Source organism: Lonchura striata, chromosome Z, assembly GCF_046129695.1.
Source record: "Lonchura striata isolate bLonStr1 chromosome Z, bLonStr1.mat, whole genome shotgun sequence".
NCBI classification, from domain to species: Eukaryota; Metazoa; Chordata; class Aves; order Passeriformes; family Estrildidae; genus Lonchura; species Lonchura striata.
In genome coordinates this window covers 71,759,908-71,786,245 of record NC_134642.1, presented here as the reverse complement: position 1 = coordinate 71,786,245, position 26,338 = coordinate 71,759,908, and the positions used below count along the sequence as shown (strand labels likewise).

Sequence of the window (26,338 nt, the reverse complement as noted above, 5' to 3'; positions counted from 1 at the left end):
GGTAGAGAAAATTTGTATGCCTTATTATTACAGGTTTTTCAGATCTCATACTTCTACAGACTTAAAAAAAATAACCTCCCTAACACTATGCTGCTTTTTCCTGGAAAAATGAAAAGACTGAAGGTGACTTTCATTTTAGCCTCCTTATGAGCAAATAAATCTGTACCAATGTTCACACAGTGAATTGGTCAACAAATTTTCCTGTGACACCTACACAAAGATATGTCCACACTATCACATTTTTTTCCAGTAAGCAATGGAGCATGTATTTCAGCTCCAGAAACACCTACTAGTAGACATTTCTACTAACAAACCAAACAAACATAATTTTTACAGTCTTGCAATCATGAATTCAAACCAACAGTGAACTGAAGTTTACAGACCTACTCACTGAAGGAATTCAATACTCACCAGGCTGGCAATTAGCCCTTAATTTCCAACAGTAACAGGCTCTCTGATAATTAAATTTACAGGTGTGTTTGTGGTGGGAAGGAGGCTCAAAGTTAGCACTAGATACTTCTACAAAGAGCAAATAGGAGGCCTGAATCATGAGACACATCAAACTTTTAATACTGATGCTCACAACTTAAATCTGTTAAGTTTTGTCTGAACAAATCTAAAGCAGCTACTTAAAGTTTAGGCCATGCTACTTATTTACAAATAGAAACATTCTCAAAATAGCTATTAGTCACTTTTTTCAAACTAAGAAGTATTTTATAGCCTGATAGATTATTTTGCAACAGGTGATGGCAAACTATTGCAAAAGCATTTAAAACTGCCTTACATGGCAGGTTCTTCATTACTTTACTCTAAATTTAAATTAATACTCAGAAATAATATACTTATATTGAGTAACAGCTGCCTGTTATACACTAGGCAAGGAGGAGATACTCCTGATATAGAGCATTTAGATAGCTTTCCAAAATCAAGTTTTTCTTTCTCACCCTTCCCAAACTTTAGAATGATGGACCTCCCAAAAGAAGAAAAGCACAAAAGGCCAAAATTAAGAAAAGGGGTGGGGGGAGAGAGCGCGGAAATCCTTGAGCTATAACTTTATAGTGTAGAATAAACAATTTATCAAAATATACTATAATTCAATTTACTGAAAATTTTGAAATTTTGTTCTTCAAATGGAAGCATATGAAAGAATTACTTTCAATTATTTCATAAAATAACATAAAATAAGGAAATGATATGGATCAAGCACTTTTAGTAAGTTATTCAACACTGCACAGAAATGTCACAAAAGAAGTTAATGTCCATGAACAACAAAAAATTAGGATAATTCTATGCAAGATACTTTATTAGACAAATCCGCTTTATCACCGCATTATTTTGCTAACTCAAGTCAAAGATTATTTCTGTATTCCTAGGGAAAAAAAAAAAAAAAACCACCAAAAAACAAAGAGAATATACCAAATCCACACAACTTTTTAAAATATATTAGAATACAGGATTTTCATTTAAGGTAAATTAAATGTAGTTATCATATAGATGTAACTTCCAAAATTACATACATTAAAACCCAACAAGCTTCTATTTTTGTTACAGAGAGGTCCTAATTTTATTCAATCAATTTAGTCTCTACAAAAACTCTTCTGCAACTCATTGAGCATTGAGAGGACACTGAGTGTGTAAAAATGTGTGAATCACTAAACTAAATATCCACATATAGGTTTTATCTTAAATTACGTTCAGAAATTAAACCTGCCCCACAGCATGCTAGAAGTGACTCCCAATGAAATATTCCTAACTACATTTGATGAACACCTTCAAAGCAGTGTATCTGTTTTAACTTAGCTGGACTTCACAGAGATGAAGGTCAAGCAAGAAAACACCCAACTCTTATACTTTTAACTGAAAAGACACTTCTTTAAAGAAGAAACCTGGAGAATTGTTTTCAAATCTGTTCACATTCCAAATGAATGAATATGTGGTCTGAAGGCTCTGCTAAAGGAAGCAATTTAGGGATTATTAAATTCAGACAGTATACACTTTTGTTAAGGTATAAATAGCAGGGCTTAAACAAAGCTCTTCACCTCTTTTTAATACTCAACTTCAAGTTTATTTTAAAAGCTCATTCTTAATTCATAAGCTTTGTTTTCTCCAACAATGGAGAAATGGTTGACATGCAACAAGTATGGCACTCTGTAAACAAACATGAGTAGGGCACATCCTTCATAGTCACTGTGAAAGCCATAATTTACACATCTGGAATATGGAATATCTGATGCAGTGATGAATTTGGCAGCAGGAAGTCCATCTGTCATGATGAATTTCTCTCTGAAAACGTTTAGCTTTAATGGCAACCAGCAAAAAAACCAGTCAAAGCTAACCCTAATAAGCCAAGAAGCCTAAAGTGCAGGGCAATTGCTTGTGCTTTACTTAGAAGCAGAAAGCAGTACCTGTCCAAGAAGTCTTCAAAGGTATTGTGTGCAATAAAAGTCAATACTTTTCTGAAATATACTGAGTTTCATAAAATTAAATACACCAGCTAGGGTTTCACCAGTTCACAAATGCTTTAACTTGAGCCTCAAGACTGAGACAAATAAGAAAGGATATACATGCCTGCTGATTTATGTAGATGCACAGATCATGCCGTTCATGAGTGAAATGCATTAAATAGATTTCTTCTGTTTTCATGCACAGAAATGCTGAAGCACAACAGAATCCTCAGAACAGTACTCTGTTAATGAATTTCTACAAAATACGTTTCGTATCAGAGAAAGATTCTATACTCTTCCACCCCTTAGGCCCAGTTTGAATCAATTTGGTTTTGTTTTTGTCTACTGTATCTCTGCAATCTTTTTCTAATGTGTATTCCTATACAGGTTTTACCTTCTAGGTGCAAACTCCCTGTGGTTCAAGTTCTACTCCTGATAGCTATTTCCTATCATAGCTCATGCTAATCTTTCCTTTTACCCTCCAGTGATGTGACCTTCCTAGATCCAGTCTCACCAAAACCCTTATTTCTCTCCCTTACCTTTAGTTTCCCATTCACTCAAATCAGACAAGTTTTCTAACACACAGCCAAACATCAAGAAGGAACACAAAGAGAATAAACAGAAGGGCACAGCCGTATTTGCCCAGAGCAGGAAAAAAACAGACTCTATAAGAAAGACCCTTCACTGCAGGTTTGGGAAGAACTCACCAACACCTGCCATTGTTGAAAAAGCTGCAAGAAACATATTTTTAAACAATGTCACTTAATCCAGAGTCACAAATGAACAAAGAAAAATCACTCTTTTGTAAAAAGTTCAGTAGTTCAATACAGTGCAGACTTCCACAGAGATGGTGGAGTATAATCTCTAACAGAAAGGCTACATTCCTGCCTTTCTTAAAATGTGAATGTTTATGATTTTCAGAGACAAGGTTCCAAGAACTTATGCATTTGAACACCAGCAAAATCACAATTTTTGGAAGTTGTCTCAATGACTCTATTTGGAGCTTCTGTGTCAAAGTTATATAAAGAGACTAAACTAAATATCTGCCTAAAGTGAACATGGAAAGCAGTGGAAAGAATAAAAGAAGTAGGAAGAATCAGCTGACCTTAACAGACTATTACTGGTCTTGCAGATAACTTTCTCTCCTGAACACACAGATATTAAACTAAGAAAAATTCCCAGAGTAGGTTGTGTTATTAGCTGAATTGGCAGATGATGAAGCTGTGAGTGAGCCTACTAGCCAGTCATGTATGGGTAGTGGGAATGTTGCAGCATCCTATACAACTGTGCAATACTTCATCTAAACACCTTAATTTCACCTGACAATGTCATAATTGTAACTTACAGCACAGCAACATTCCCATTGCTGGAAATAGCTTGTACAGAAATCAGTTGGAATTTCTCTTTTGAAACAAAGATTTTCAGATTCCAGGACAAATTATTTTTTCCACACTTCCCTGTACCATCATAGGTTTTTTTTCTTTTTAAATCAGCTCATAGGTGTTATATGTGGAGAAACAAGTGTCCACAACAGGGTCGAAAATAACTGCACAGTAAATAACTACCACAAAAACACTGCACAAAAATAACTACCACAGTAGCAGTTCCATTGAGTGCCCAGCCAGAAGCAGCCACAATACTTACTACTTATTTCCTTACCCTGTTTTCTCTCCATACCCAGATAATATAAAACTTTGATCACCACTCACTTCAGATTCTGCTTTAGAGTATACAGCACAAGTATCACCATAGAGAATTAAAATGACCTGGTAACATCCCCTTAACAGTTTTGTTCCATAAGCAGCATACACGATTCATTTTTCAAAGGAAAGGTGAGGCACTCTTCGTTCTGAAACTATACATAACCCCATCTGAAAAGATTACTGCATAAGAAAGAAGTTCATATCCACAATCACAAAACAGCCATACAAAAAGCAGCAGAGTTACTCCTCACCTTGATCCTGCTGACAGCTTCCTGAGCCTGCATCATTCTCACATTCTTGGATGGAGTTTTATCAGAAAGGAGTTGAGTTGAACCAAGGTAATTGGCAGCAAAAATTATTCCATCAATTAAGTCTTCAGGATCACAAGGTCCAGGAACTGTAACACAGGAAAGCCATAACTGAAGACAATTACGGTGAAACACAGCAAAAGCAGAACTTCTACAACTTAAGTCTGCACCTCATGGCTGCAAATCCTCCTCTGAAATACTTCAGTTTAGCATGACAAAAAGGCAATCAGTACTTTCAAAGGCACAAAACCTCAAACAAAAGGAAATTTGTGGTGGGTTGAGCCTGCCCACCAAAGCCCTTCTATCACTCCCCTTCTCAGAAGAGCAGGGGAGAAAAAATATAATGAAAGTCTCATGGAACGAGGCAAGAACCAGGAGAGATCACTCATCATTTGCTGTCATGGGCAAAACAGACTCCACTTGTGGAAACTTGTTTCATCTATTACTAATGAAGTCAGAGTAGAATAATGAAAAATAAAAACAGATGCTGCAACACCTTCCCCTATCCCTCCCTTCTTCCTGGAGTCACTTTTACTCTCAATTTTCTTTATCTTCTGTACCCAGAAGTATAGGGGAATGGGGGTTGTGGTTAGTTCATCACATGCTGTCTATGATGCTCCTACGTCATCATGGGGAAGAGACCTCACATTCTTCCTCTGCTCTAGAATGGGATACCTCCCACAGGAGACAATCCTTCAGAACAGACTGCTCTAGTGTGGGCTCCCTACGGTGTCACAAGTCCTGCCAACAAGATTGCTCCAGATGAGCTCCTCTCTCCACTGGGCCACATATTCTGCAGGGAGCCTCCTCCAGCCTGGGATTTCCATGAGGTCATAGCCGGATTTTTTTAGGCTTCCACATAATCTGGCATGGGGTCCTCCAGAGGCTGCTTGTAGGTTCCACAGAGCAGCTCAATTGGCTAGAGGGGCACAACTGCCTCACCATGGTCTTCACACCACGGGCTGCATGAGAATCTCTGCTCTGGCACCTGGAGCATCTCCAGTCCTTCTTACTCTACTGACCATGTCTTCAGAGATCCTTCTTTTACACATTCCCAGCCCTTTCTTCTCCAGCTGCAGTTGCTGTGGTGCAGAGCCTTTTCCCCCTTCTTAAATACTTTATCCCAGAGGTGCTACCACTGTCACTAATGGGTGCAGCTTTGGCCAGTGGTAGGTCTGTCTTGGAGCCAGCTGGTGCTGCCTCTATCAGACAGGCAGGAAGCTCCCAGCAGCTTCTCATGGAAGGTACCCTCATAGCCACCCCACTACCAAAGCCTTGCTACACAAACCCAGTACAACACTGCTCCAGAAAAACCTACAGTTATTAATCCAGCCTGTTTCTCAAAATAGCTCATTCTTTTATGAGTAGGGCTCAGCTTGGAGCAAAATAACCTGTGATTTTCACTGGGAAAAAGGGACAGACACAGCTACTCAGCTTGCTCCTCACCCACCAAAAACAGCCTTGCAATTCTCAGACCAACAGTCACAAGCAGAAAGAGGAAAGGTGCAGTTTTATAGCAGCCATCAGCCTCTTCTCTTGCTTGTTCATTAACCACAGTTGGTGCAACAGGCAGAACAATCCCCCCGGGAATGCTCTACACATACCACACATCACAGTATTTTTATGCCATAGACCTTTAAAAATAGTAGTCTTAACAAGGATACTGTGGCAAAGTACTGAGTTAAATAAAAATCTTACTAAATACACAGAGTATGGGCTCTCTTGATGGCAAAGCAACACTCTTTGTCTACAGATCCTTAGAGATCCAACACCCATCTACTTCTGTGGAAAGTGACGGGGTGTAAAGTGCACCCAACCAAGCAATGCAAATCCTTACAAACCAGCACTTATGATTTGTAAGATTTTTGGCATTTGCAGCTTTATCTAAAAATTTTATAGATTAAAATATTCCATTTTGACACCACATTGAAACTGATTCATCATTCAAAAGCAAGACTGGTTAACTTAAGAAATTTCCTGTTCTTAGAAGTAAGGGAAAACAATTGTTGTTTAAGACAAGTGAGAATATAAATCATATTAAAGAATGATCACAGTAAATATGTTCACATTTTATCACAAAACACCTGTATTTATGTTTGTATTTCTTTTTTGCTCTAAAATCAAGGGGTACCTTGTACTATAAGGTAATGGGACTTTAAGTTCCAAATTACTAAGAACGACAATTTTGTTCTAATGATAACATGTAAGACTAAACCTCTCAGAATGAGCATGGGTAGCTTTGGCCTCAAGGAAGAGCAAGTCATTATTATGATAAAAAAAAAAAAAGAAAGAGCTGGAGACAAATATCACACAAACTATACACATAGACAGAAGCACATGTATAAATCTTGTGAGCAGGCTTAACTTCCTTATTATTTCTTTAAATATGAAAATTTATGACTAGCAATTGTAAGATGCTCATCTCCAGTGTGCAGTTTGCTCAGGCAGTACTAACTCAAAAATTCTAAAAATGAGCAAGTTACTTGCAAGCACATGACCTAAAGAAATTGAGTAATTTCCTTAGGGAAACTCCTGCATCTGAAAGTACTACATATTTACACCAAAATCACACAGCATTTTAAGGGTTGCTATTTATTACTCTACACATCAATTCATCACTTCCAGCACTATACTGAAGAGGTGCAACACCTTTTATAGTACAATTTCTGATCAAAATGAGAAAAAAAAATGGGCAAAGGTGTAAGACCCCAAGAAAGTGCATAACCCCAAAAAGGTACATGCTCCAATTGCATCAGAGGTGAACACACAGAGAGCATTGTTTTTTAGAATACTTCCTCCTTTTATTATCTCTGATAAGAAAACTATTATCTCAATGAAAACATAGCATGGCAAACTTTTCCTTGGACTACTGGTGCATAAAAATGGACCATTTGTAATTTTAAGAAATTTTGTGCTGGACCAAAAACCAAAGAAATTGTAGTGTACAATTGATTGTTTTTTCCTAAGGTGGAGATAATTTCTTTTAAAATATAGATATATATTCCTATATATAAAATAAAGTCCCTTGATAGACAGGACTATCAATAGGAGATTAATTTAAATTCTAGGACAGAGCCCTCATTGTTGCAAAATTCCAATGCTTAGCTATGAACTAACTGACATTCAAGCCAGAGAATCTACATCAGGCAGCTTAAACTCTGAAGACTAAAACAACAGTCGATTTGTAGTCTAAAGAAAATGAGCACATTCTCAATTAAACACAGTACACTGTAAAGCAATCCAAGGAGTGACAAGGAAGTCCAAATGAAGTATTACATCAACTGTATTTCTAGAATTTCATCAAGCACATGGAACGACTACTGTCAAAAGAAAAGTAAAAAAAGAAACAACCAAAACAATGAAACTTTTATTTTCTGCTTCTGTCATAACTGCACACAACTTGTGTTCCTCCTGCAGTATACACAGGATACAGACTCATACAAAAGGCAACAGCAGTTCATGTGGCGGGTAGCTTGCTTTTTCACATTGTTCCGAAAAAACTCAGAACTACTGAAACCTTAACTATGAGATGGGAAGCAGTGTTCAGGTAAGCAGCTAATAGCTGTTGAACAAAGCAGATTTTTACTGGCCCGCCTGCCCGTAAATTCAGCTGAGCTTAAGATTGAGCCTGCCAATTGGAAGTTAATGCTGGACAGAGCACTATAGTCTTCTTGCTTAGTCTGTTTTCCTTGTCTACACATATTCTTATGTGTTGTGTAAATACCATAAAGAAAGCAGTATCTTAAGCGATACTGAGGAAAAACACCTGCATAACTGTTACAGAAACAATGAATGAAAATGAATAAAAAACAAAATGCTCCATGCTTCCAAATTTCTGAAGGAGCATAGTAGGATATAGCTCAGGTTCTGAATTAGACACAATTTAATCTAAATCAGGACACCCAACTTTAGTAGATTTTCTATTCAGCAATAAAAGTAAAATTTTATACATTATAAATACAGATGGGTTTTTTGATGTGAAAAAAACATTTAGAAACTGTAGAACTATCTTACCTTCAACATATGTTGGAAATGAAGCCAAGCTTTTTCTGGACTGTAATTAAGACAAAAAGGATTTCAAACAGAACATAGCATGCACAAAAATGCATTAGAAATTTCTCCATGCCAAAAACCCCCAGACTTAAATAAGCAATAGTTATTAGTATAGATAGAACCAGTTATTATTATTTATATTTAGTATTTTCAAGATCTAAGTACCTACTAGAGTAAATTCAATGTATTCCTTTTGTGTCTATTTAGTAGACAATATGGTAAGACCATTTGGTCTTCACTAGTGCATTAATTATCTACCAATAGGTGGACTACTTTTAATAATCAAGAAATATGGAGGAATGTATATAATACCTCAAAGATACTGGATCTTCCAACTACAAATAACTGCATACAGGAATATAAAAATTGTACTTTACTGCTATAATTAATTACTTAAACCATCATTAACAGAACACAGTTATTCATTAAGAAATGGTTTTAGATGTATCCCTTATATTAACAGTGCCTACAAAAAGCTTTCTAGATTTTAAAAGGTTAAGGAGCAGACTCTCCTCTGTTATCTGGGATAACCAGATTCACCATGACCTCACCACCAACTGTGCTTACATAATTTTGAGCACAAAACCACATTTGGTAGCACCAATTACATAAATAGTGAAGGAATAAATATTATCTTGAATTGTGTATGTAAATACACACACTAAAGTAATACCATACATCCTACTGGTATTTTCTGTGAAAGACTATGGGACTAACCCTTCAGATATCTGACAGCTGCAACTTTCAGTGAGTGAGATTCACCACTTTGTTTAATTAATAACGTAAACCATATACAAATATTTATCAAACAAAATTGTGTGTGGCACTATATAATTGGTAATGGATATATTGAAATACCTGCTGCTATCATAGGCAGGTAAGTGGATAGTTAATGAATCTGTAACTGATTGTACTAGCAATAAGTCCTCCAATGACTGCTTAATATCATTATACTAAAAGAAAATCTATATAAATGATCAGAATAATGCATAAAATCTTGAATAATTTTCAGCATTTTTCCAGATTATATACATGGAAATACATGCCAAATTACTTTTCTTTATAACTGGCAACTTACCAGGGTCTGTGTAATAGTGGAAAACCCAGGTAAAACTAGAAAGATGACAGTTATGTAACAGGTTGACTGACTTAAACCAAAGGAGTCTTCTCCTTTGTCAGATATGGAAAATTGACATAAATAATATTTTTAACCAATGATGCATGTCTTGCAAATAAAATATGAGAATTAAAAACGAAAGCATGTAGCACAGACAACTGAGCCTGTGCAAACTGTAAGTTCTGTTCATTCCCTAGGAAAATTACTAAGCTGTGTTGAGAATCCAAGAATCCTGTCCATGAGGTTCTGTACTAGCATTGATAAAGATGTCAATAATTAATGATCTGCTGCTGCCAATGCATTTCAGCTGCTGTGAAGACACTGACATACCTTTTCACATCTGTGGCTCCTTCACCTCTTCAGATGAATGCTCCTACTGAACCAGCTACCCATATAAACTCCAACAACTGTTTGTAATAATTGCTGATCTAGTGCTAAAGGCAGCATTCAAACATTGGGCTCTGACAGGCACAGAGGACAAATCCCCCATGAACAAGAGGCAGCTCACATACATGAATACTTCACAAAGTATTTATTTCTTTCTAAGCAGTGAACAAAATCTTTGATACAGATTTAGCAACTGTTCAGCATTCTTAAATAGAAATTTATTTTCACGACAGAGTGGTGCATCATATACGTCTTTATTTTCACACACAAATATAATTTTTTTTGTTCATTACCCAGGTAGAAAGGCATTCTACTAAAATGATTAAAAGAGTAAAGTAACAGGTAAAGTTACCAATAGGTAGAAACCTACACCTTTTAATTTTACATGGCCATGAATAATGAAATATCAAGGTCATTAATATTTTATTACTTTCAATAATCTTGCTGCCATCTGGTATTATAAATTTATATTTAATAAAAAGATTTCTCTAAGACCTAAAAATCCAGAAATTATGAGGCTGTTTTATAACTTTTATTCTCGCATTACAAATACTAAAGCGGGACTTATTCCCCATCTGAGAGAAACTAATAGCCCAATACATTCTACACTGAAACCTGGTTTACAATCTCTGTAATTATGTGTAAGCACATCCTAACAATGGAAATCAACAGTGTTTTGTTTGTTTTCTTTCTTTCTTTGGATTAGTTTATTGATACCTAAAAATAGCTAAAATATAGAATACATAGTGCCAAAGTCTGTAGTGAAGAATGCTTAAGGCTTTAATAAGCTAACAGTAAAGCAGATGAAAACTTAAAGGTATGATCTATAGTCAAAAACTTCATAATATGAAAATGCAAATGCAGACTGGCACAATTACATACATGTTACAAGCTTTTCTATCCCTTGATAATTGCTAAAGTATAAAGGAACAAATGGATTATTTAATTAGTGTTTAATTTTTAATCCACTTATAGTAGATCAGGTTTTTAATTCTGGAAGATAACTCATCCATTGCCACCAGTAACAATAGGGTATTTTGTTACGGTAGTTTCTAGATTGTTTTCATGTTTGTGAAAAAAAGGCAAATAAACCAGATTTTTGGTAGATTTTTCTGTTTACACAACCTGCCACTCTATACTAATCCAAATCCTTTTTATGTCAAATAATTTTCTTTTCACACTATGAGCAGTTCTATTCACACTTATTTTGTTTTGGTGTAACTACTGCAGTCTAAAGCACTACCAGGTGAGGGGAAAGCCCCAAACTATGTAGCTTTATTCTGAGAAGCCTGGAGTCCGGAACTGAATTCTGATTAAGAATCGCTTGCAAGCCAGTTTCTACAATGACAAAATATTAAGAAACATAATTTATTATGTAATAACTTAATTCAAGCACTTTTTCATCTGGCTGACAAATACTCTTTATTAGTGGGGGGAAAAGGAAAATTTTTTTTTTTTTTTTTTGTCTCTGCTACAGAGGGGATGTTGGCTGTTTGGTAAATCAGTACCCTGCAGCCTGTTAGACAAATTTAATGACAGCTGAACACAAGAGTCAAAAATGCCATGACAAAGAGTCTTCAGTATGTTAGAAATGCAGTCAAACAGCCGGGCAAGCATAAGGTAAAGAAGCATGAGGGAAAAAAAAAGAAAAGGGATTGCATAGTTACAAGGGAGCAAAGAAAATAAAAGGCATAAGCAGTATGAACCAGACTGTGGCCTTTATAAAGGTTTTACTCTACCTCTTTATTAGTGGAAGCCTCTGCTGTACTGCAGACATCTTGGTGATGTTGTCTGCTTGATGATTCAGCACCTCGAGGTGAAGAGGAATCTGGAGATGGAGACTAGACATTGCAAGAAAATCAAAAGTTATTGTGAGTGCTTGATGTAGAAATTATTCTTTCATTTTCTGCATCCTATGCTTTGACATTCTAAGAAAGAAAAGGCAAAGTCACTTAAGAGTAAGCTGTGATGGGAGACAAGTGAATTGACCTTAAGCAGCACACAGGGATTCAGCTAAAGTTTATTTATTTGTCAAACTGGGAAAAATTAATAGAAGACTGAAATTTCCCCATAAACACACAGGCCCATCAGGTATTATTAACCTAATTGCTAAACTAATCTAATCTGAGCAGAAGAAGGTCACAGTGGCTGACCATAAAAGTTATTTCATTATCTTAGAATATAACTTTTATAAACTGTGCAGAGCAATATTCATGTATTCAAGAATGTGTTAATTTATTCAACAACAATTCAATACCAGTGTAATCAAGGACTGGGATTCCTCAATCTAGATACAGTAAAGACTTGAAAAATATTAAGAGTTCATGCTATCAGCTCAGTACATGCTCTTTAGATCAGATTTCCTCATTCTTCTCCTTTTTCCATAAACAATTCAGTGGAGAAATTGTCTATGTGATTGATCAACAAGTATCTTGATAAAGGGGAAGAACATTTTGGGAAAGGATATTCTAATCACAGACAATGCCTAATAAATTCTGGTGATGTGAAAAAGCTGTAGCAAGGCATCTGAAGTACAGAGCTGGGGATCCTGGTATGAGGGTGCGACACAAGTACCAGAATGTGGAATTAATAAAGGTAACCAAAATGAAAGAGAGTATAAAGCTTTAACCCAGCAGGCATTTTTAGAGGCAGGTTTTAAGGAGATACCTACAAAACATGTCTGCCCAAGCCAAAATGGAAATCCTCAAAAGGGAAGTTTACATTTACCTACAGCTGGGTATTTAGCCCAAAAGCCCTGCCATTCTACACTCTACTTTAGCATAGGAAGAGTGCAGCTCAAGCTGTGACAGCTCAACAGTTCATCACTGATGGCAAAACAAGTCAAATGCTATTCTTATCTTTTCATAAACAGTATGACATAGCTTTTCTCTGAGCCAATGAGTCATATCAGAAAAGGGATACATTTCCAGCGGACTGAGCTGGCAGCAGCTCTACCCGCATGCTCTGCATTTACTGCAGCTGAAAAATTGAGTTCCACGAAATAGTCTACAAAAAACCCACAAAACCGAACCAAGAACAACAACTAAAACCCCAAACATCTAAGTTTGTCTTAGCCTCCCTTACATATGAAATTAAACAAGAAAACATAACTCCCTTCTCCACTTTTTTCTCTTTAAAGACATTCCTCTATCTCAGATAATAACTAAGTATGAAAATTATAGTTAACTAATATATATTTCCTAAGCGTTAAGAAGCAATTCTTTAAAGATATCTCCCATGTTAAAGAGCAGACCCTGCATCTCTCCCTGTATTTTGAACCACAACTGCAAGACAGAAGAAGATGCAGCTGTGAAACAATCCCTAGGAAGCTGGCATGTAGTTGCACCATCAGACTGAAGAATTACTTTCCACACAAAGCACATGAGCAGGGGCTGTGGGAGAGATACAGGCTCCCTTGAGTTGCTGTGTAATTACTAATCAAGAGTAACACAGTGATGCAACTGCACAAATAGCAACTTCTGTTTACATAAGGAAGAGTTTTCATGGTGTTCACATTCTTATTATTATGTAGTATTTATGGATTAGGAATAAATTTTAAAGCTGCATTATACTTTCAATGCACGAATGATATCTAGACATTGTAGCATTCAGCTTTAAACAAGAAACAAAGAAATCAAATTAAGCATGTGATATGCACGTGCAAACACACAAAAGCGTTCTTTATAATGGCTGAAAACTCATATTCACATACTGAAGGATAAAGATTAATGATTTCATTTAAGCCAGACAATTAGCATTAAGAAATGGTGCATTATTTGAAATGTACTAGCAGTTACTCCAGTAGCACTATAAGTGCCTTTCCTCAGGTACTTTTATCTATGAAGTATTAGAACTAAGTTATTACCTGGCTTTCTGTGTGGTCTGTATGAATGTCTGCTCAAATATGTGTTTTGGGGGAGAAAAACCTCTGAAAAACAACAACCAAACAAACAACCCCCCTCAAAACCAAACCAAGAACTAGAACTACCAAACCCAAATATCAAATGTGTTACAAAGTCTGGTGCATGACATGACATGAGAACTGTCCTTGAAAACATTTGTACAGGAAGTCCAGTCCTTGAAGAATTAACACTCAGTTCTCTTTGACATGAAAATGAATTTTTAGAGGTACTGTATATATAATGTGCAAGGGAAGAATTCAGTCAAAGCAATAACAAGAAATATTTTGATTGATCATAGTGGATAGATAATTTGCACAGCTGCTCTAAACAAAGTCTAAAATAAAGGCTTAGTGACTGTTTCACTTCCATTTGTCATTAACAAAACAAGTTTTAGAAGCCTAGCAAAGTTGTCAGAACACAGTAAGGTCACACGATGCATGCTGTTATTAGGCACAGAGGTCTATCAGTGGAATTAGATGGAATTTTTTACATGCAGCAATAAAAAAGTGATAGCTATCCCTTTTTCTCTTGAATATCTACTTACATTTTTCTTACAATACTCAACCTGGTACATCCAAAAATTCTCCATCTCAATTTTGATGCTGACTCGAACAAACATGCAATCCACTCCACCTGAGAAACCTTCTTTGCTCTTGTGTAGAGGGATTTAGTAACAGAACTTGTAAAAGGAGAGGATTGTGTTGCATCTAACCTATCCAGGTCAATCAGCTGTTTCCTATACAGTTTATTAAGAGACATGTAACTGACACTGAAAAACTAAAACTGATAAAAGCAGTGTTGTTTTATGTACTTTTACCACCAGATCATTTGAAGAGAGTACAGCTTGAGGGTCACATAGGCTAGGACAGAGAGGATGAAATCATAGAATCATAGAGTCATATAATCATAAAGATCATCTAAATTTTACTGCCCCTGCCATGGACACGGACACTTTCCAATAGACTGAGTTGCACAAAGCCCTATCCAGCCTGGCCTTGAACGCTTCCAGGGATGTGGCACCTGGATAAACTGTGCCAGTGCCTCACCACTCCCACAGCAAAGAATCTTTCTTTTTATCTAATCTAAACCTACTTTGTCAATTTGAAGTGGTTCCCCCTTGTCCTTTCAATACATACCCTTGTTTTTCACTGACCAGTATCCCTAAGTCCTTACCTGTAGAGCTGCTTTCAATGAATTCTTCTTCCAGTTTGTGTTTGGGATTGCCTTGGCCCATGTGCAGGACCTGGCACTTAGCCTTGATAAATTTCATGAGGTTCTCACCGGTCAGGTCTGCCTCTCAAGCCTATAATATGTCCCTCTGGATGGCAACCCTTCCCTCCAGCGTGTTGACCACACCACTCAGCTTGGTACTGGCAAAATTGACAAGGGCACATTCAATCCCACTGTCCATGCTGCTCACAAAGACGTTAAACAGCACTGGTAATTTTTTGTTTTGAAAAAGGTAGTTGATTCAGAGCTTTTTTATAGGACCATGTGTGTGGAAAAATCAACAAATGCTTCAGAAATTCAAGATTCACATAAACAACAGGACATTATTTATTTGACACTAATGTCTACCTACAGGCATTATGGCACAGGTATGGCAAAGTCTCCTTATACATTAGGTCAGGAAACAATCAGATAAAGCAAGGCTTTATTTTTTTTTTTTTTTTTTTAAGAAACAGTGCTCTGGAAAGAACCCATAAACATTAGGAAAAGGTCAAAGCACTATCAAATCTTCAAGTTCAACACACAAGTGTAGTCAGGTGCATTCTATCACAAGAACTGCCTTTATCAGGACAACTACGTCAGTAAATCTCCCAGGTTTTAGACCAACTATATGATGGCAGTGACCTCTCATGTATACAGCTCAAATTCTGTTCACTAAAATACAGACTGAGACCATAGGTTTTAATTGGCATAAATACCCATAAAGAATGAAGCTAAAAGCTAATTATTATTAGTTGTGATTGTTGAAAATTTGTTTTAAGTACAGTGGGCTTGATAAAAATGATACCAACTTAGCACTTTACATATAACTGCATACTAAGGCACAATGCATGCAATTCAATTTATAATTCTGACATATGGATTTAACTTTGTACTGTAGTTCTGGTATAACTGCCTCTGCACACACCCCATGCTCTTACCCATCTGCTGGGCCCAGGACCTGCCCCCCGTTAGTTTGTGCATACATGATAGGACAAGATGACCTGAGACAAGGTTACTGGCTGAACTGCTCCTTTGGAACAACACATCTGAATAACTGCTATAGGACCTCTCCATAGAAGAATTTCAGGCAGCCTAAAGAGATTCCCCCAAAAGGCTCCTCCTGTGCCCAAGACAACTGATAAGCACCATTTATCACTTTAACTACCATCTTGGGTAGTTTGCATCTAAAGTGAGGAGCTCTATCACAGGCAGCTGTTGGATCAGGACTCTGACTGACCCAAGAGCTGACTCATACACATGCTGCCACAGAAATGACCAATTTGTTTATAGGTAAGACACTTGCTGCCTATGCAGATAACATCACGTACAATAGTTATTACACATTTAATGAAGGAGGTGTTTTGTATGTAGCTTAAGGTAAACGACAGCAATGGATCAGACATGCTGCAGTGATCACATAGGATCACAGACCAACTGAATCTAAGAACAAATGCAGTTTGGAAAGTCTTGGTTTGTGGAACTTCTCCTGATCCAGGTGATGATGTCCTGCAAAGACAGAGACTCCCATCACTTACCACCATCTGGACAATGAAAAACAATCCCATTTGAGGATATGACTCAGTGCTGGCTGCTTCTCTGAGTATGCACTTCCTTTGCTATAGTTTCACTTCAACTTCCAGTGCAGTTTTATGTGTCAGTCTGAAAAAATCACTGTAGGTTTCTCCTGCATGTTCAGAAGATTTTACCTATATCAAGTGCTGTTTTAGTTTTCAACAGCACAGAAAAATCAAATTACTTTAATCATTCAATAATTTAAAAAAATGTAATAAAAAAACAATATTCAAGTGGTTATATATCCAGTGCTCACCATAATTTAAAAGCCAGTAACTCATCTGGGAGTGCTTGCCCTCAAGCAATCTAATTCCGAAATTTAACCTTTCTTCCACGTGATCAATGAATAAAATACTTTGTGTTTTGGTTTGCTTTGGCTCTTTAGTGATTTTTGGTTTGGGGCATTTGAGGCTTTTTTCCCTGCATAAACTTGAGTCTGGGTCTCTCATAAATTATGGAAAGTTGACGTATAGTTTGTGTGTTCAACAAACAGTTTTAAAAGATCTACTCAGAAAAAAACAATATACTGCCAATGAAAACTCATTTTTATTTCTGTTGTTTCCTTTCTCTCTTTTTACCCCTTAGTTCATTTATTACTGAAGCCTGTTTAATTATTTAAAAGACTTCTCCATTGCCTTTTAATAACATATTACTCCTGCTGTGGAAGAAGTGAAGCAAATTCATCTCCATGAAAACACTGAGGTATCAAAAGTGAAAAAATCTTGCAACTGAGAATGCAAGGGTTGAAATAAAATATACATAACCAAAAACAAAGGAGAAGCAAAACAATGCAGCTTAGTTCTGTTCCACCTGGCAGACTTGTCTTCAGCTCTGAATTTCTACTTCACAAATCCAAACCACCCATATACGTGATTTTACTTTGTATTAGGGTCTATTCTAATGTCCCACCATCTCAAATGTCTGCAGAGGAACAGATATTACAAACACCAGTGACAGGGCTTTGCAAAACCAAAGTCTTGGCACGCAGAAACAAATCATGTCCTGGAAATCAACAAAACTTGGTTTTCAGATCTATAACCCCAGGGATAACTGAGCAGACCTCAGAAAAAAAGTCATGGTAATTGGTTCTCAAATGAATGACTTCTACCTCCAAACCACTGTTTTCTTCTGATGCAGTTCCACAGATTTTTCCATCAAGGGTCAGTTTCCTGATGCCACACTTCCTGCAGCTTTGCAGCTCTAACTGCTATTGTATTTGAGAAAGAGATCTTCGTGAGGACATATCCAAAAGATGGTCTGCTTTGGTTTGAAAGGTTTCTGATAATATATGCCAATTGTACAGATCTCATTTGTGTGGCAAATATTTAAAAATACCCTTACTGCCTTTATTCAAAAGATATTGAGGATTTTTCAGCTTTTATCAAATATACAAGTACACCTGCTCCACAAACTCCCTGTCCAGACCACTCTCATTCAAGTGAAAGCATGCATCATTAAACCAGGGTGCACATAACACATGACAGCTAATATTCTCCATTGTTAAATATTAAACAGGTACCTCTTTACTCTATTTATTTATTCACAGAAGGCTGCTACCTGCCTCTTACACCACAGGACTACCAGAGTTTATTATAACAGAATCCTCCATGGGCAGTGAGCAATTTACATTTCTCATACACCTTACCAAACACTTATTCTGAGAAGAAATACCCAGGAATGACTGACAATCCTGGTAGATTAACCTGTGAATAAAACTAGAATCAGGACATCATAAATACACACAGATACAGTGATCTGTGTCTTTCTTACCGTCACAGTCATTGCATATTTTTCCTAACAGTCCCAAACTATACCTAGCTACAGGCTAGCTGAGTACCTCTGAATTGTTAGCTTCTTAAAATAGTCTCTGGACACTTCTAAATGGCATCCTACCAAACATTCTGCTGTGAATGTATTACACAAAAGCTCAGCACTGGGGAGTAATAGTCACTTTCTTGGGATAAAAGGCAAAGGAGGATGATGTATTTAAATAGCCTCAACCACAAATCATTCTTCTTGCTTGACTGGTCCCCAGTGGACAGCTTGCAGCTAAATAAAAAGTGACTGTTGTTTGTGCCTAAACAAGTCTTGCAAGTTTCAATATCATATGATTAAGAAGGCAATATTATTAGAAATATTTTCAGGTAAATTCTATCTCTGAAAGAAAATTGTTTAACACAACTTGAGGATTAAGTTTCAAAGTAGACCTGCAAAATAACTGAAGGCAAAAAAAGTACTCAATTTGCATTATTTATCTGCAGCAATTTGATACTTCTGGGGCAAGAAAATGGCGTCTGCCTGAAGGTAAAAACACTCACATTTCCAGGTCAATAGTATAAATCCGACAGAAAAACATCTCTGCCATATACTGGTTACACTGAAAAGCTCCCATCTGAGATCCTACTTTTTTCTTGAGGGGGACTGAAGAGCAATTTACAATTAGGTGAATGGGTACAACTATGTTTTTATTACACTGATCACTTATGGTTATTTAGTCAACACAAGCAATTTTTGCCCAATTTACAGCTAAGCAATTCTAGGAACGCTGCATTAAAGAAATCAGACAGTTTTTGAGTTGCCATCTAAATTAAAGAATCCAAAAAAGCAAATATCTCTTCTTCAAAGAAAAACAAAATTCCAACTCAGTCCCAAGCCCCTTCTACAGTAAGTCTTCTTCTCAATCTGCTACAGATCTTCTAAATTATTTATGTAATTTACTTCTTCCTTCCAAGAACACACACTCTTTGCACATCTACAACCATCATTTCTCTCTTTGCTGAGCTGGAATAACTCTCATTATAACCACTGTTTTGATTTCAGCCAGCCTTGAAAATTTCAGTCAGGTTCCTATCTGACATGGTACAAAAAACATTGAAGGAAAATTTTTGGTGCAAAATGGGAACCTCTATGTACTTCAATATCTAATGTATGAAGACAAAAATAAAAACACCTGTTATGTTCACTATATGAGCATACCAGCTGTGTCATATCAGCACATCTCAGAAAAATTCAATTCTGCAAGATGCTCAGTTCTCCTGGATTTTGGAGAGCAGGTGAAGCACCTTCAGAAGAATTTGGTGATCTCAGGATCCGCAACCTAATGTCACCAAGACCATCACGGCACTCCATTACAATCAGTCTGGAAGAAACAGGAACTTTCTTGATCTTCCAAGCAGTAACAGCATTTTCAGACAATATGGTAAACAAAATGTGCCGAAAAAGATCTATTTGAAAATGGGGACAGAAATAATTTTAGTTTTGTAACCTTTTAAAGTTAAGCTAAAAATAATTCCACACAAAATAATCTAGAAAGATTTCTTCCCTCATATAACTGCAAATCAACTCTATAAAAGACATAATTTTAAAAATATTTGTAAAAGCAACTTTTGCTATATAGTTGTTTGTTTGGGCTTATTTAAAGGTTCAATTAAGTTTTATATTAAGAATCAAGAAAAAAGCCCCACAACACTCGCAAAGCTGTGTTTCCAACAGTTTTGCATGAAAAATAAAATCTAGGTGCTATGTCTCAATCAGCTTGCATGGTTTTACAGCATCCCAAACACCCTGCTACAAAAATCTTTCTATTTGTAGAACAGTAGCCTTCCTCATTTTGAAGACAGATAAAAAAATCAGAAGCCTGTTATAGATCTACCTGGCATGTGATCTTTTTTCACCATCTGAATTCCCTTTGCAGTAACTGAGATGTCTTGAATAGTTCACACACATTCCTAGAATGTTACAATAATTCAGTCTAAAATACCAAAATAAGACAGAAGAAGTTCTACTTCTACTTTTTTTTTGTTCTTCCAACAAAAAAAAAAAACAAAACCCAAAAAAAGCCAAACAAACAAAAAACCAAGCAAACAAAACAAAACAAAAAAAAAAAAAAAGAAAGGAACTTAGAAAAAAGCACCAAAAACCGAACAAAAGGTAACAAAACCCATTCTACATCAATAAAGAGGAATAGAGCAATGTTTGCAGGTCCTTGCCATTGAAATAGTAACATAGGAACATCTAAGAGATAATTTTTGGTCAGTAAATTAAGCATACCACCTCTTTTCAGACATAAATTTAACCCATTTAACAGTTGTTTATGAGTTTATTTTATAAAATAATGCAAAAAATCTCATAAAACTTGTAGTAAATATTAAGTTAAAGACAGCTGGAACCACAACCTCGTAGACAACCCTGATCCAAGTTAAACCTCATGCCAAAAGTACACTATTTCAGAAATGCTAATGCTTAAATCTGAACAACTGCCTTCAATACTCAAGTTGTTGTAAATACCACTTTAGAGTGATAACATAATACACTGAGATTCATAATACACTGAGTTCTAGAGACTCCAAGTTGACATGCAACTTTTCTAGAATATGAATCTGAACTATGATACCATCATAAAGAATATTACTAGATTTCTGACAGAACTATTCGGACTGTTACATGGCAGAATATGAAACCTAGTGCTGGAATCCTGGCTGCTGAGAATTTTAAACTTTCTGCACTGAAAGGTTCAGACTCGCAGGAGAGCACTGCATTTGACATGAGGCTGTGGAGAAGACTTCCAAAATTGATTAAGAGCACTGGGATTACGGGTGTGTAGTTGGTTAGAAGTGTGTAATATCACAGGGTTGAAAACTTAAGAGTTTGGGGTTTTAGAATATAGAAATAAATATGAAGCAAGATGGAGGTTTTAGGGTGGAGACGGGTTGTTCTTCTTTACCTTGTTTTTCCTTCTTCTTCATGGGTTTGGGTGATGTTTTGTAATTGGACAGAAAAGTCTGCATTGCGGGCTTTGGGGGATCAGTTATTGGATTAAAAGGGAAAACAGTGTAGGTGTCATTTCTTAATTGGATGATTTATTCTTATAAGATCTTGTAACAAGAGATAGCTAGCCATTTTGTGCCTTGCTAATGAAAGACTGCAAAACTCATGGCTGTGAAGTTGTTTCACTGATAAGAAATAATAAACACCTGAGTCCAAACATGAAACACCATCTCAAGTGTCTTGAATCCCGACCTTGACAGAAGTAGAAAAAACAAGCAGAGATCCCACACCTAGAAACTTAAGAGTAAACAAAAGCATACACAGATAGACAGTTTTGTTTGGTTGTTTGGTTTGGTTGCTATTCTAAAATATATTATGGCAGTAAATAATGTAACAGCATTTGTTTCAGAAAAGACACATAAAGAGCTTCATGTGACAAATTCTTATACAGCATACCTAAGGTCAGCACTGTTAAAAAAAAAAATCTGGCTACTTGAAAATGCATGTTTACTTCTTTTATGCTCTCCAGAGTACAAATTTAAACAAAGCACTTTTTCAAGAATGAGACACAGAACAAGAATATGATGCACCTTCCCTTACTACCATGCATGTCACAGTTAAAGGAATTAGACACATATAACCGAGAGGTGAAAACTTTGTGTACTCACATCCCCATCTAGTGGCCTCTGGTCGTCAGAATCCCTGGATGGACTGATGTCCTGCCGCATCACCCAGATAGGCTCCTTAGGTTCATCAGGGGTATAAGGAGAACGGATGGTCCTCGTCTTCACTTCTTCAATAGCCTCTTTAATATCCTTGATGGCCAGTGAAATTGCATCTCTTTTTTCCTTGCTGTACCTATGTACAGATTCGCCCGAGCCAGACATAACTCGAGAACCAGATGTTAGCTGGCCATTACTTTCATGCCCACCACTGACAAGAGCCTGGCCATGCTCCAAACTCTGCTCTGACTCTGGCATGTCTTCAGCTGCCTTGTCTAAGCTCTGGGAGCTCATGCTCTGCTTCACCTCTGCTACAATCTGATCAATGTCCTCCTCTTGCTCGTAACTGTCCATTCTTGGGTAGGGTGCAAACTCTGCTTCCTTTTCAGGGCTGTCAGACTCTCCATCAGACCGTTCATCATAATGGTGAAGGCGGGCACCAAGTGCCTCCTTGCGGTAATTGTCGGCTTCCTCTCTCTCCCGTTCATACTGCTGGATGCCCTCCCTACCATCAAGATCTGGTGTGTCTCCTATTTCCTCATACACATGCTCCTGCAGCCCATAGTCAGCATAAGCCTCAGCATACTGTTCATCCTCTCCTCGGTGGAAGAGGCGATGTGTGTAGACATAGCCCGAGTAGGCTGCATTCATGGCTTCCTCGTGCTCAATGGAATGGAAATGTAAGTGATTGGGCAATGTTCGGTTATGAACGGCCTCGCCATGCTCAGCCTCTGCATTCTCCGTGTACTCCTCGGACTCAGGCCTGTACTGCACTGCATATGCACTCTCATCCTCATTTTCCTGCACTCTCTCAATGTTGTAACTGTCCTCCACTGTGGCTATCACATCCCCTTCTGCAGTATCCGTGTGACTGTGGAAACCACTCTCAGTGCTGGCTGACCGAGCTAACATGCCTTCCTCCTCCTGCCCAGACAGGCCCACGTGGCTGCTGTTGTTGTGCCTTGGGTAGCGAACTGCATACCTCTGTTCCTCTTCCACCTCTGAGTGCTCCAGGTCAGCTTCCACTGACTCACTCACTGCTCTGTTTGCTGGCTCTTCACTGATCTCCCCCTCAGGTGGTCCAACCAAATGGTTCATGGCAAGTTTTGGAGAGTAGGTCGCTTATTCTGCTGACATTTTGTCTATCACAGCTGGAAAGAAATTAAAAATAAAAAAACAAACTCTGACATTACTCCCAATAAAAAAAGTGGAGTTAATAAACAGAAGCAACAAAATGCACCCTTCCTTCCCAGCAGACAAACATTCAACTCAGCTCTGAAGTCAGGTAATAGACAGCACAACAGTATGATATCCCATGCAAATGATTTCCAACAGCAGCAACCAGCAACAACACTCTTTGGGACTTCCCCCTTTCATGGACAAATTCTTTAAAGAAGTATCATTTCCAAACAACCTGTATGCACTGCAGTGGCATTGCAATGATGCTGGCTATTAGAAAAGCCAAATTTTGCCAGGAGCTGAACCATGACAGAGATGAGAGGAATATTCCACCTTTGCTCCAGCACTTTCCCCACAGATCACTAATGTGGAGCAAAGGAAGGATGCTGTAACGTAAAACAGCAGATTTAGTCCTCTCACAGGAGTCTGCAGTTACCACGAGACATGACAGCTATGCCTTCAATACTTCTTCAGTGTGACATCTTCAAGTGAACTAGTCACCCTATGCTCTTTTAAAAAATCAATAGAAATTAAAGTTGTACTCTCAGGACGCAGTACATCTGAAGCACCTGTTTCTTCTTCCTAGAGAAGCACGCAACAACTAGATATAACACAGTTATCTTTCTGGAACTACCTATAATCAGTTAAGATGGCTTCTTTCCTAAAACATGGTGAAGACATTTCTAATACTTATAACCATGACTGCCTTGAGACTAGTGGGGCATCTCAGCCTCCCTAACTGAGTAAAAAAAAATCTCAAAAGGTTATATGGTTACTAGAAAAGTCTGCCAATAACAACAAATATGCAGGGAACAGAAACAGGCCTATCTAGCTCACAAGGTTTTATTTTTATAAAACAGCTTCAGCTATTTGGAACCTTGTTCTATGTGTTTAAGATGCAGCATCATAAAGACAACATGTAACGTCCTTTTAGCTACCTAAATCAAGCCATATATCCATAAATAAAACACAACTATAGCTTGTGACTTACTGATAAGTACTAAAAGAAAGGTACTTATTGGACCAAGACTGCTAACTTGAAGGATCTATAAAAGCATGCGTCAACTGCCAACTAAAAAAATTAATGTGAATATGAAATAGAACTTGGATCAAATCTAATAAACTGAGGCAGGGAGGCTCAGGTGGCAATTTGTTGACGAAATGAGCTCTGTGTAGGAATAATCTCCTGTGATGAGAAAGCAATAGCAATGTCACTTTCTCTCTATTAGAGAAGTTGACAGGCAGGCAAACCAAGATGTGAGTCACACTATACTTCCACAAGCAATCCAGACGGTGCAGCTTCCAGCTCAGAGAACACACCTTGTTTTTTGTTACATCTAATGTTTTAGCCCTTTAAACACAGGAGTCCTTATTAAAAAAAAAAAAAAAAAATACAGTTGTAAAGTAATAGCTAATAAATCACATTAGGTGGACCTATAAGGATGTTGTACACAAACTAATCCCTTTTCAAAACAACTATGAAAAAATCCAGTTTGTCTTTTCCAGCTAATGAAGGTGTGTTAGTAAGGTTTTAGTGACAAGAGAAAGTCTTTTCCAGCTAAGACTTCCAAGACATTAGGAAAGAATGGGCAAAATACAGGTGTATATACTGGTGTGCACCAGAACTAAACACTCTTCCCCCCACAAAGCATATGGTAAGAAATCAAGAACAACCATACTGGACAGCTTTCTACTTTTAGCCCAGAAGAAGGGTGAGGATGCCAAGGTGCAAGAGCTCTTTGAAAAGTCATTCCCAAGGAGGATGAGCAGAGGAACACATTCGATGCAGGTACCTTGGTTTGCACCCCGCAGTGTGAGCTGCAGATTGAACTCTGGGTGGCAGGAGCCCCAGGCAAGAGGCCAGAAAGTGACAAGTCTTTGCATAACACAGGACCCAAAGATGCTGGCACCGGTCAGGGGGATGGACAGGATGGATACTGAGACTTGGGTGGAGCCAAATACTCAGGAGGGGAAGTGAGACTTTGGCACACTTGGACTATGAGGAGACAAGAGCCCAGGGGTTCCTTTGTTCAGGCTCCCTCCTTGGAGGCTCAGTCCTTGAGATGTTTCTGTGTTTTGGCACTGTGAATAAAGCCTTTATGCCTTTAACCAAGCCACTGCTGTGGGAAATCTGGGGTCAAACTGGCCAAGAAACCTGGGCTGACCCTGTGAGAATGTGTACGAAGCAGGTGGGGTCCCATCAGGTCACTGGAGTGGCCACCAAAAAGGGGCTTTGGTCCTAGCTGTGACAGCCCCTGGTGGTGGGAGTGTGACTGCCAGAGCCTCATGAATGGTCAGGCTGGGAAGGTTGTTTATATGGCCTTGTTTCATTGAAGTAAATTATAAAATTTCCACTTCTTTCCACATAGAGAGAATTAGGCTAAAATAGAGGGTTGATTAAAAAATCTAGCTACATTTGCTGCATTCAAATGGCCCCTGACTTGTGACCCAGTGTCACTGGTCACTCCCAGAACAAGGATAGTGCTAGTCAAAACAAATCAAGTTACATATAAACACAGGATAATTATCAACTTTCTTAAGTTTTATCACGTGTCCTGATTATCTTTAATTAAGTTTTTAGAAAAGAAGGCAAAAAAATCGGCTACATGAAGGTTACTCAAGCCAAATAAGGTATCAAATGTCATCACTTTTATCACAAAGTACTGACAATTGCTGAAAAAAAGTTATCCTGTTTTAGAAGTCTTAATACATGCTTTCAAGATAATGAGTTTTATGGACAGATGGCATCACTGACATGTCTTAGAGAGATTACAAACCATACGAAATATGGCTAAAAAAAAAAAATTTCCTTTGATAAAGTCATAGCTTCCAAAGTTCCATGTGCAATTTTTTTCTCATTTAAAGAATTCTCTCAGCTTGATTTCAACTACTGATACACCAAAACTTTCAAGGCTGTGTGTTTTGAAGGGATGATGTGGAAATGTTAAGCTTTACTAAAACTTTTTACTGAA

At 37.5% G+C, this 26,338-nt stretch overlaps 1 protein-coding gene across 10 annotated transcripts in view; it reads right to left on the bottom strand.

The window, feature by feature from the left end:
• The window catches only part of APBA1 (amyloid beta precursor protein binding family A member 1), an 87,039-nt gene that overhangs the window by 20,794 nt on the left and 39,907 nt on the right, over positions 1-26,338 (bottom strand). For all 10 annotated transcript variants that reach the window (XM_021549798.3, XM_021549791.3, XM_021549800.3 and 7 more), the window contains 4 exons: positions 22,134-23,338; positions 11,752-11,853; positions 8,470-8,509; positions 4,399-4,544 (listed from right to left, as the gene is read on the bottom strand). In XM_021549798.3, the coding sequence (XP_021405473.1) occupies positions 4,399-4,544; positions 8,470-8,509; positions 11,752-11,853; positions 22,134-23,285 (1,440 nt within the window). In that variant the 5' untranslated portion in view covers positions 23,286-23,338. The remainder of the gene's footprint in view (positions 1-4,398; positions 4,545-8,469; positions 8,510-11,751; positions 11,854-22,133; positions 23,339-26,338) is intronic.